This window comes from Lycorma delicatula, chromosome 1 (assembly GCF_047948215.1).
Source record: "Lycorma delicatula isolate Av1 chromosome 1, ASM4794821v1, whole genome shotgun sequence".
Classification (NCBI taxonomy): Eukaryota; Metazoa; Arthropoda; class Insecta; order Hemiptera; family Fulgoridae; genus Lycorma; species Lycorma delicatula.
This window is the reverse complement of record NC_134455.1, coordinates 36,639,392-36,652,403: the sequence shown is the minus strand read 5'-3', so window position 1 is coordinate 36,652,403 and position 13,012 is coordinate 36,639,392. Positions and strand designations below refer to the sequence as shown.

The 13,012-nt window shown below is 30.4% G+C and overlaps 1 protein-coding gene across 1 annotated transcript in view; it reads left to right on the top strand.

Annotated features, from left to right (window-relative positions):
* Positions 1–2,070: 2,070 nt before the first annotated feature.
* The window catches only part of LOC142317476 (uncharacterized), a 92,687-nt gene continuing 81,745 nt past the window's right edge, over positions 2,071–13,012 (top strand). The window contains exon 1 of the mRNA XM_075354042.1: positions 2,071–2,212. Within this exon, the coding sequence (XP_075210157.1) occupies positions 2,071–2,212 (142 nt within the window). The remainder of the gene's footprint in view (positions 2,213–13,012) is intronic.

Sequence of the window (13,012 nt, the reverse complement as noted above, 5' to 3'; positions counted from 1 at the left end):
ATTAGACCGCCAGAGTCTACTGTGCCCGTAGAGAATGGTCGGAAAGCAACAACTCTGGAAGATAGTAACTGACCAAACTGTTTTACCTGGTTTTTTGCATTATATCAAATGCATGTCATACATTTACGAATGATAGAAGAAATAATTCTTTTACCGTTTATAATCCAATATCTCTTACGTAAAGAATGATGTATTAATTGAACACCAAAATGCAAAAGACCCAAATGCTCAGTATTAATAATCAGTTTTGTAATATTTACATTTGGATGTAGAATAAGAAGTTGCTTAATATGATAATGCAACACAGAGTGTTATAATCTACCTCCTAAACGAACTAAGCCTAAATTATCCAGAAATGGGTCAAGTGATACAATTTTGCTGTGATTAGATGTAGTTTGATTGTTTAAAGATTATTTATTTCATTATAAAAATGCATGTGTTGAGATTTTTGAATAAAAAAGTTAAGATTATGATTTAATTCCTTTATAATTAAGGAACCAATGATTGATTCCATTTTAATTGATTTAACATTATGAAGAAATCTAAAACAGAAACTAAATCTGTGAATTAAAAGTATCTAGTGAAGAAAACCATTCTGTGTAATCAAATACAACAATAGATACAAATGATGTTACGATATTTTGTGTTTCTCTATTAAACATTCAGAATTCATATTACAGTTATTAAAAGTAATATTAGTGTCTTTTGGCCAATGGATAAAAAATTGTGAAAGCCGTTGATCACCATGCCACCAAAGTACATGTCAAGTAATTTACTTGGTGTACAACCTCTAGACAATATATCTGCTGAATTATCGGATTATTTGACATAATGCAATTAGCATTTGGAGGACTTTTCTGAATCTCAGAAATTCTATTGCTGAAAAACACTTTCCAACTAGATGGTGGTCCATGAGTCCAGTGTAGTGTTATTGTAGAATCTCTGCATAAGTACATCTCATTAAAATGTATGTTTGAGGCAGTGACTACCTTTAATAATAAACGACTAAGTAGTAAACAACCACAAAGTTCAAGTCTTGGTAGTGTAATTAGTTTTAAGTGTGCTAATTTTGATTTAGAACAAAGTAAATTAGAAGAAGTTGTATGGTTGGCGTGCATAAGTACATCTCATTAAAATGTATGTTTGAGGCAGTGACTACCTTTAATAATAAACGACTAAGTAGTAAACAACCACAAAGTTCAAGTCTTGGTAGTGTAATTAGTTTTTAAGTGTGCTAATTTTGATTTAGAACAAAGTAAATTAGAAGAATTTGTATGGTTGGCGTATACAATTTGTATGTAAATGCAACTATCCAGCCATAGTGTTTTATAGAGACATAGGAAAATACATATATTTGAGCAGAATTAATTCTACTATCAATTTTACGTTTGATGGGACAATTTATTTATTCATTCAATCAGATGCAACTGGTTGTATAAATTGAGCCATTGTGTTATTAATGTGTCTGATAATATTTCGTCCCAATTAATTTTAAGCAGCCACAACAATTGAATAAAATGTTTACTGAGATTGGACCAATAAGTCCTAAAGGATCAAACACTGCTGCTATAATGGAGAGAATATTTTTATTTTTTTTGTGTCTGAAGAATTATTCCAAAGAACTCCTGAAGTACGTAAATTCTGTTCTTGACTTGATGGAATAGAAGATTTGTGTTCAGAAGAAGAAATGGTACTATTATTGGAAAACCATTCATGGAGTGAAAAATCATATTCTTATAATAATTTAGAAATATCAATTTTCAATTGAATAACTTCATTTAAGTTAGCTGAACCTGTTATAAGGTCATCAATATAAAAATTATTTCGAATGGCCTGAGAGGCTTGTGGAAAATCATTCTCATTTTCATTCTAGTGGCTAAATGTGGTGCACGAGCGGTCCCATATGTTACAGTTCATAATGCGAAATGTTTTATTTCTTGAACTGGTGAATCACGCTAACACTAAAAAATACATTGTAAATTGGAACCACTACGTTTAACTAATACCTGACAATACATTTTAGCTATGTCTGATGTAATAACATAATTATGAATTCTGAATCTAAGCAATATGGAAAATAGGTTTTGTTGGACTACAGATTGGACTAATAAAGTATCACTAAGGGATAGGTCATTAGTGGTTTTAGCTGAACCGTCAAAGACAACTCGAATTTTAATAGTTAGACTAGAAGGCTTAAATACTGGATGGTGGGGTAAATAGCACACATTCATTTTGTTAATTAACAAATCATTGGAATTAAGTAATGACACGTGACCTAATACTAAATATTCCTGAATGAAAGCAGCGTAGTCCTGTTTAAAATTGGCATTGTTGATTAATTTTCTTTCTAAAGAAAAGAATCTATTTTTAACATTAACAAAAGTATCACGTAGTTGAATGTTGTTATCTTTGCGTAGTAACGACATGACAAATTTTACTTGATTATTTCAAGTATTGTTGGACTGGAACAATGTAGAGGTTTTCACATGTAGAGGTTTAATTAACTGAAGCATCAGTATTAATTTCTTCAATCTTCCAGACGTTATTGAGTATAGTCGAGAGATTTTTATGAGCGTTACGAGCAAGAAAAGATTCGACAGTATTGTTGCTCTTAACGTTATTAGGAAGGAGACCTAAACTAAATAATAGGATATCTGGAGTTTTGAATGAATTTCCCTGGCAAGATAAGACTCAAATAGAACTGATCTCCAATCAGTATGTCAGTGGTCTTTGCTATGTTGAACTTGTGATCTACTAAAAACATATTATGAGGAAGATGAAAATTAGAAATGTCAAATGTGGTTGATGGAGTGCTCTCTGACATATCAGATAAAACAGCACACATTGCACTTTGAATGAAAAGTTCTTATAACGAGAGTGTACGTTAGTGTAACACTGTATTTGGACTGAGATAATGAGTGAGTCATTTATGTCTGAAATGGAGAGATTATTTTTAATAAGTTTTAGTCCTAATTTTCGGACAAATGTATATGTGCAAAAATTTGCCTGGCTACCTGACTCTAATAATATTCTACATGAATGGTGATTACCATATACATCATTGGTGTTACATATTACTGTTGATAAAAGTATATTTTTGTTTGACTGATTATTAAATGAACAATAGGTATTACCTTCAGGCTTACTACCATCTAAATTAGAATGATTAAGTTTGTCCATATGAACGAGTGTATTATGTTTTTTAGTATAAATCATACATAAATTTTTGAGTAACACTCATTAATAGAATGGCCTTTATATAAACAAATAAAACAACAATTATTCTGCCTCAAAAATTCTCTGCTTTCATTGATGGACAAATTTAAAGATTTTTTACGTTGTTGTTAATGATGGTTTGATTACAAAATAAGCATTGCTTAGACTCAAATTTTGAATAAAAACTAACATTATTTCCTTACAATTGCTTGTTATGGTTCAAGGTAGCGTTTGTTAAAAGTTTTGGTTGAATTGTTATGACACTGTCCTTTTTTTTGTTTCGTTTTCTGTTTTCACTCGCGTGTTTGAAGTAAATGCATTAATATTTTCTAGAAGTTGTCTGAAATTAAGAAATTCGATAAAGCCTTTGAAGGTGGGAAATCTTTGATTTGACAACTTTTCTTTCCATAATCTTGAGGAAGTGTAGTCCAATCTCGATGTTGGAAATTGGACGGCAATAAATTCATACGTGTTTACAGGAAGTTGCATTGATTCAAGCACATTTACATAGGAGGAAATTTCATTAACAAATTTGGATAAGTATCTGCAGATTCTCTTTTTGTAGAATCTGACCTTAAAATGCACTCAGCATTATGAAATGCAGTTATATATTTGTTTCCAAATCATGTTTTTAATATTTCTAGAGCATTAAAATAATTTTCATTTGTTATTGACAGATTCTTAATGATAAATAAGTCGTCATCCTTCAAAGAGGAATGTGAATAGTGTAATTTTTTAATATTAGATAAATCATCTCTATTATGTACTAAATCATAAATAAATTAAAATAGTGTTGCCACTCTTAACGCATTACCTCTAAATAAAGGTATATTAATGGGTTGTAGTTGTGTTTGTTTAAATGTTATATTTGAACTAAATTCTTGATTAGATGATTTTTTAGTATTATTTATTAAATGTTGCAATTTGGACTCTTTAGAATACAAGTCTTCTTCAACTTGTATACGATCAGAAGCTAAAACTCATCAACAAATTCCAATTGAATTTCTGATTGAATGGTGTCATATTTGCCTCGCAATTCAAGCAGATTCCTTATTTTAATTTGTAAGGTGGAAATATCACCTTGTGAAGGGTCATAATTGTGAGTAAATGTGCAATTCTTAGTTGTAGCGGCCTTTACGGCCGCTACGACAAAGAGCGTTAGCTCTTTGTCTAAATAATTGTTAAACAAAATTGTTTATCCATAATAATAGTAATAACCTAAATCAACAATGTGAATTATTAACGAAGTAAAATGAAATGAAATGAAAATAAACAAGAACAAAATAAAAGTAATGAAATGTAGTAGAAATAACAAAGATGGACCACTGAATGTGAAAATAGGAGGAGAAAAGATTATGGAGGTAGAAGAATTTTGTTATTTGGGAGGTAGAATTACTAAAGATGGACGAAGCAGGAGCGATATAAAATGCCGAATAGCCCAAGCTAAACGAGCCTTCAGTAAGAAATATAATTTGTTTACATCAAAAATTAATTTAAATGTCAGGAAAAGATTTTTGAAAGTGTATGTTTGGAGTGTCGCTTTATATGGAAGTGAAACTTGGACGATCGGAGTATCTGAGAAGAAAATAATAGAAGCTTTTCAAATGTGGTGCTATAGGAGAATGTTAAAAATCAGACGGGTGGATAAAGTGACAAATGAAGAGGTATTGCGGCAAATAGATGAAGAAAGAAGCATTTGGAAAAATATAGTTAAAAGAAGAGACAGACTTATAGGCCACATACTAAGGCATCCTGGAATAGTTGCTTTAATATTGGAAGGACAGGTAAAAGGAAAAAATTTTGTAGGCAGCCCACGTTTGGAATATGTAAAACAAATTGTTAGGGATGTAGGATGTAGAGGGTATACTGAAATGAAACGACTAGCACTAGATAGGGAATCTTGGAGAGCTGCATCAAACCAGTCAAATGACTGAAGACAAAAAAAAAACGAAGTAAATTAAATATGGAATGAATCAAATGATATTACATAAATGATAAGACAATTTGAATTAAATGCAATAATAAATTAAAAAAGATATTACGTAAATGACGTTGTTCAAAATTCTGCAAACCCTATTATTGTAGTAATTTTTGAACGTTAAGCTTCTTCAAAATTTTAGATTTTAACCGCGGTTCTGGAAGATCAAAATGATGATTCTTCAAAATTTCAGATTTTATCCGCGGTTCTGAAAGATCAAAAATAATTATTCTTCAAAGTTGCAGATTCAGAGATGGTCAAAATGGATATTTCTGTTGAAATCTGGAAATTGAAATTTTTCGCGATCGCAATACTTTCTTTACTTCATACAGGGAAGTAAAAAGGAGCAAATGAAACCTGAGTATTAGCGATATGGTTACTTCAAGTCACAAAAATAAATGACAGATTTAGATTTCAATGTTATTAAATACTTTATTTTTAGATTGTTGAAATGAGATCTGATCAGTATTTCTTAATAAAATGTGATTTTATTCGTTGGAATTTTTTTTATTTTAGACAACTGAATTCTCAAGGTTCATTTTCTAACAGCTTAGAGAACTCTCCGTTATAACCTATTAATCTACCCAATTATATATGTCTATAGTTTGTATGCTTCTGCCGGAGATGAGAAAATACAGGTTCTATAAATTAATTAGTAAACGTACATATATTTCAGTCATCATAAACCTCACGAAAAATAGTAAATTTTGAATAAACAAATTAACATACATCCTTTGGATACAAAAATACTTTTTTCATTAATCATAAACAAGGTAATTTTGTTTTTTTCATAAATTACAGTTTTATTTTCTGTGTAAAGTCATAGGGCTAAATAAGCCTTTTATCTGTTACCAACACACTAGTGTGATAGTTCATAATTTTCATTTTTTATTGATAGGTAAAAGGAAAAGGTCTTAAAGGAAATTAAGTGGAGCAAATGTTTTCAATAATTGTGCATACAATTCAGTAAAAATTGATAGTCTATGTCACTTTTTAAGACTGTATTAATTTTAAAAAAACTGAAAATCTTGCTGATAGTTAAATGTGACTAATTAAACGGGGAGCGGTCAATAAATACTTCTCCGTTAGCTTGTTCATTGAGCCCCTCAAATACATTAGTACTTCTTCATTCCAACTACCACGATGTCAATTTAGATAATTGATGAACAAAAATGGAATAAAGGTAGGAAATTAAAAAAAAAAACAAAATAAATATACCTTTAGTTTTTTAAAGTAAGTTTTTATACAAACAGATATTTATAAATTGTAGGTAATTATCTCCAAGAGCATGCTAGTTTTACAACAATTCAGGTAGACACTCATAGTTGAAACTTATCCTGAAATGATATTATGACCCATTTGTTCTCTAGCGTCAGCGTAGAACTACTGCAGGTGTTTTCTTTCACATAAGGTGCAAGCACTTTTTATCACATCTATCATTTTAGCAGAAGAATAATGCTTTTTGTGCTTACAGAAAGAATAGATGTAACAATATATTGTATCTCAGATAAAAATATTTATCCGTAAAATCTTCTGTATTACTACTTGAAACGCGCGCACACACAAACACACACACACACACCATTCCTATTATTAAAATATAAAACCAATAAATTTCAGTAAATACTAAAAGTTAAAATTAAACGTTAAATACATAAAGTGCATTAATAATACTACTTAACGAATTACATTACCCAAGATGAGAAGTTAGATCAAATAATTGACAACTGAAATAATTATATAGCTACTAGTATTATACATAATATAGCACTCAAAGGAGATGCAAATTATTATGAAACATTTTACTTCAAGAGCTCTTATATTACTAAAGGAATATACTTTTATATCAATTCCTGAAGAAAATTAACAAAAGTATAAATTATAATACCTCTGAATCTTTTTGGTAATACAACGGCTGACTGCCAAATTATATGTATTCAAGAATTTTGAGTCTAATTATTACCTAAATTCATGAAATTGTGTCAAAAATATTTTGCGGTAAATTTAAGTTAATTAGTACTACAAAACAATTTAATTTTCGCATTTTTTTAAGAGAAATATTTTTATTTGTATTTAATATTAAATCTGTTAAAATTAATTAATTCGTAGGATACTGATTTTTCAATTTTTATTTTTAACTGGAATTTCATTAGTTAACTCCATAATAGTCTTGTTATTTGAAATCCTAATGAAGTGAAGTTGTTTCTAATTGATATGAAAAAAGACCTGTTTCTTTATTGTGTGATTAGGAATGGATGGACAGATCAGCGTATGTTAATGAATCATTTTCTTACACAAATGAAATGATTTTCAAACTTAAGAATATTAAATCATTCAGAATTAGAATTTGGACTCAATACAATTGAATAATAAATCACTGAAATATTTTAGTTCGCATGTAGATATATATATATTTATTTTTGTCTTCAGTCATTTGACTGGTTTGATGCAGCTCTCCAAGATTCCCTAACTAGTGCTAGTCGTTTCATTTCAGTATACCCTCTACATCCTACATCCCTAACAATTTGTTTTACATATTCCAAACGTGGCCTGCTTATACCTGTCCTTCCAATATTAAAGCGACTATTCCAGGATGCCTTAGTATGTGGCCTATAAGTCTGTCTCTTCTTTTAACTATATTTTTCCAAAAGCTTCTTTCTTCATCTATTTGCCGCAATACCTCTTCATTTGTCACTTTATCCATCCAGTAGATATATATAATTGTATAAAATGATTTCTGTTCGAAGAACTCATTTATTGCTGCAGGCTATTTGAGATTAATAAATTAATTAATTCGTAGGTTACTGATTTTTCTCCTAAAATTTGACTGTCTTCAAATTTAATCAGTTAAATAACCGTAATTTTGATGACTTATCGAAAAATATTGCAATGAAAGTTAAATTACTTCCTCAATTTTTAACTTTTGGGGTCGATGCAGAACAATTAGCCCATCTCAGTAATTACATTTTTAAGTAAACATAAGTTTTAGACAGTTTTTATAGTTCTAATTGTATTTCTCAAACTTCAAATAAGTAAAAAACTAAATATTAGAAATTAGAAGAGTTTTGTTTCTTTTAGTCAAACCTTTTGAGTAGTATTATTAATTTATACACTTACTTAACGTGATAGATTTGAAACTGGTTTTATTACATTTTGCCTTTTAGGGGGAGTTTAATTTAAATACACTTTTTATAAAATTCTCTTCAACAAATTTGATGCAGCTCATTCCGCTTGTATTTGAGGGCAAAAGTCGTAATGTTTCGCAACAGAAGATGTATTATCACATTTGGTACGACATGCAATACTAAGCTAATCGTATCCACAGATCAGTCTTCTCACGCTAGTGAAGGTGGTCATGCCGCACTACGTAAACCCATCGCTAACGACCTCTTTAAATTTTATAAGAAATTTTAATTTATGATCTGGTTATTAGCTCAGCATATTTCAGTTATAAGCAGAAAAAAAATAGGAAAAATTTAATTCTTTCCGTTAAACATTTCTATTAAAAGTATTTCTCTAAATTAGTAGGACTGTAATATTCTACTTTGATACAGGAAATCAAATACCTACACTTACATTTCTGATAGTACATCCATTAAGTTAAAATAATTTATGTCAATAAAAAATGTTACCTTTTATACATTTTTGTTCATTTTTAACACAAGACTGTTTTAAAATAAGATTTCTTGTAGTTTTTGTTTTTACATACTGCAATATTTTACTTGTATACCAGCATTAAACAACCTTAGCGCTAAATAAAAAGAGGAACTACTATCGAAATGATAAAAATGGATACATTTTTTTACTGACTTTTCTAAGAAAAGCGCGGTATTACTTTGTATCGTACGTTGTGAGTTTTTTTTTTTTGTCTTCAGTCATTTGACTGGTTAGATGCAGCTCTCCAAGATTCCCTATCTAGTGTTAGTCGTTTCATTTCAGTATACCCTCTACATCCTACTTCCCTAAAAATTTGTTTTACATATTCCAAACGTGGCCTGCCTACACAATTTTTCCCTTCTACCTGTCCTTCCAATATTAAAGCGACTATTCCAGGATGCCTTAGTATTTGGCCTATATAGTCTGTCTCTTCTTTTAACTATATTTTTCCAAATGCTTCTTTCTTCATCTATTTGCTGCAATACCTCTTCATTTGTCACTTTATCCACCCATCTGATTTTTAACATTCTCCCATAGCACCACATTTCAAAAGCTTCTAATCTTTTCTTCTCAGATACTCCGATCGTCCAAGTTTCACTTCCATGTAAAGTGACACTCCAAACATACACTTTCAAAAATCTTTTCCTGACATTTAAATTAATTTTTGATGTAAACAAATTATATTTCTTACTGAAGGCTCGTTTAGCTTGTGCTATTCAGCATTTTATATCGCAACTGCTTCGTCCATCTTTAGTAATTCTACTTCCCAAATAACAAAATTCTTCTACCTCCATAATCTTTTCGCCTCCTATTTTCACATTCAGCGGTCCATCTTTGTTATTTCTACTACATTTCATTACTTTTGTTTTCTTCTTGTTTATTTTCATGCGATAGTTCTTTCGTAGGACTTCACTTATGCCGTTCATTGTTTCTTCTAAATCCTTTTTACTCTCGGCTAGAATTACTTTATCATCAGCAAATCGTAGCATCTTTATATTTTCACCTTGTACTGTTACTCCGAATCTAAATTGTTCTTTAACATTATTAACTGCTAGATCCATGTAAAGATTAAAAAGTAACGGAGATAGGGAACATCCTTGTCGGACTCCCTTTCTTATTACGGCTTCTTTCTTATGTTCTTCAATTATTACTGTTGCTGTTTGGTTCCTGTACATGTTAGCAATTGTTCTTCTATCTCTGTATTTGAACCCTAACTTTTTTAAAATACTGAACATTTTATTCCAGTCTACGTTATCGAATGCCTTTTCTAGGTCTATAAACCCCAAGTATGTTGGTTTGTTTTTCTTTAATCTTCCTTCTACTACGTTGTGAGTGAGGGGTGAAAATGAAATTTCTTTACGTTTTGAAGTATGAGGAATAAGAAAATAATATGGTAAATAAATGCCATTTACTTAACTTTGGTTTTCCTTTACATACATTTGGTATAGAAGCCTATGAATAAAATTTTGTGGGTCGAAAATCTTCAAAATTATTAGTTCAATTTCATTTAAATTAAGATATTAGTGTATTAAAGTATTAGTGTATCTGAAGTTGTGCATCTGAAAATTTGATGAAAATTGGTTGAGTCTTCCAGAGTAACGCTCAATTTAAGATTGAAAAAAGTTGAGGTTATGATTGTGTAGTGGTGTATTTCTCATACGCGCTTTTGCAGCGAGTCATAATGCTGAGTGAGTTGAAATTTGTGTTTTTATTATTATTTTTTTGTAGTGCTTTTCTGAATTGTAACAATTTTTTGAGGAGGACATCGCAAGAAGTCTGAGTAAAAAAGATAAGGTAGAAAATCTAGAAGAAGAATGGGAGAATGTTAAAAGGGAAATTCTTAAATCAGCAGAAGCAAACTTAGGCGGAATAAAGAGAACTAGTAGAAAACCGTGGGTTTCAGACGATATATTGCAGCTGATGGATGAACGTAGAAAATATAAGAATGCTAGAGATGAAGAAAGTAAAAGGAACTATCGGCAATTAAGAAATGCCGATAATGTGTTAATAATGTGTTAAACAAAGATGGTACACTAATATATAATACGAAAGGTAAAGTCGATAGATGGGTGGAATATATTGAAGAGTTATACGGAGGAAATGAATTAGAATATGGTGTTATAGAGGAAGAAGAGGAAGTTGAGGAGGATGAAGAATAAAGAACAATTAGTTTAACCAGTCATGCATCAAAAATCTTAACTAGAATTCTATACAGAAGAATTAAGAGGAGAGTGGAAGAAGTGTTAGGAGAAGACCAATTTGGTTTCAGGAAAAGTATAGGGACAAGGGAAGCAATTTTAGGCCTCAGATTAATAGTAGAAGGAAGATTAAAGAAAAACAAACCAACATACTTGGCGTTTATAGACCTAGAAAAGGCATTCGATAACGTAGACTGACATAAAATGTTCAGCATTTAAAAAAAATTAGTGTTCAAATACAGAGATAGAAGAACAATTGCTAACATGTACAGGAACCAAACAGCAACAATAATAATTGAAGAACATAAGAAAGAAGTCGTAATGAGAAAGAGAGTCCGACAAGGATGTTCCCAGTCTCCGTTACTTTTTAATCTTTACATGGAACTAGCAGTTAATGATGTTGAAGAACAATTTAGATTGGGAGTAACAGTACAAGGTGAAAAGATAAAGATGCTACGATTTGCTGATGATATAGTAATTCTAGCCGAGAGTAAAAAGGATTTAGAAAAAACAATGAACGGCATAGATGAAGTCCTACGCAAGAACTATCGCATGAAAATAAACAAGAACAAAACAAAACTAATGAAATGTAGTAGAAATAACAAAGATGGACCACTGAATGTGAAAATAAGAGGAGAAAAGATTACGGGGTAGAAGAATTTTGTTTTTTGGGAAGTAGAATTACTACAGATGGACGAAGCAGGAGCGATATAAAATGCCGAATAGCACTAGCTAAACGAGCCTTCAGTAAGAAATATAATTTGTTTACATCAAAAATTAATTTAAATGTCAGGAAAAGATTTTTGAATGTATATGTTTGGAGTGTCGCTTTATATGGAATTGAAACTTGGACGATCGGAGTATCTCAGAAGAAAAGATTAGAAGCTTATGAAATGAGGTGCTATAGGAGAATGTTAAAAATCAGATGGGTGGATAAAGTGACAAATGAAGAGGTATTGCGGCAAATAGATGAAGAAAGAAGCATTTGGAAAAATATAGTTAAAAGAAGAGACAGACTTATAGGCGACATACTAAGGCATCCTGGAATAGTCGCTTTAATATTGGAAGGACAGGTAGAAGGAAAAAATTGTGTAGGCAGGCCACGTTTGGAATATGTAAAACAAATTGTTAGGGATGTAGGATGTAGAGGGTATACTGAAATGAAACGACTAGCACTAGATAGGGAATCTTGGAGAGCTGCATCAAACCAGTCAAATGACTGAAGACAAAAAAAAAAAAAACTAAAAGTAACGTTAAAAAATCATTTTCTCAATCAATTAGGTGAATAAGATTTATCATATCCTATAAGAATTTTAGATATCCTTTTAAACAAATCGTTGTTTCCCTTTTTCTAAGAGTAAAATAAATGTTTATTCTTATCATATACTTTTCACTGATAAATTATGCTTTTGCGATTAGAAAATTTTCTCGTTTCGTATACTTACTTAATGAGATAATCTTAACTTTATAAAAAACAACATTCACCATAATTATATTCTTAAAAGCCTATAAACCTTCTTATTTCACAACATCATTAAGATATAATAGTTTTAAATTAAACAGCAAGTAAAAAGTAAGAAGTTTTGGTAACAAGAAGTAATTAGATTAAACCTTTTAACTAAAAACTCATACTCAACATTCATTTACGAATATACAGACTAACGTAACTTCAAGTACTTAACAACAACGTGTTCTGAATAACTTTAGCTTAATTTTAACGTCAGCGTCAGTTATTACCGGAATAAGTTTCAATTATTAAAAAAATATATTTGAATGTATGCAAATTTTAAATCTTGTTATTTCTGCAGCTACTTTATCGCACGTTTTCTTTTTTAACAGAAAGAAAAACAGCTCTGCTCTTGCTCTTTAACTTTTTACCTAACTGCTTTTCAGCTGTCAAAACGCAGTTTTAATTGTGTAAAGAGTGTTGGAGTGAGCATGTATCCTAAGAATTTTAACGGTA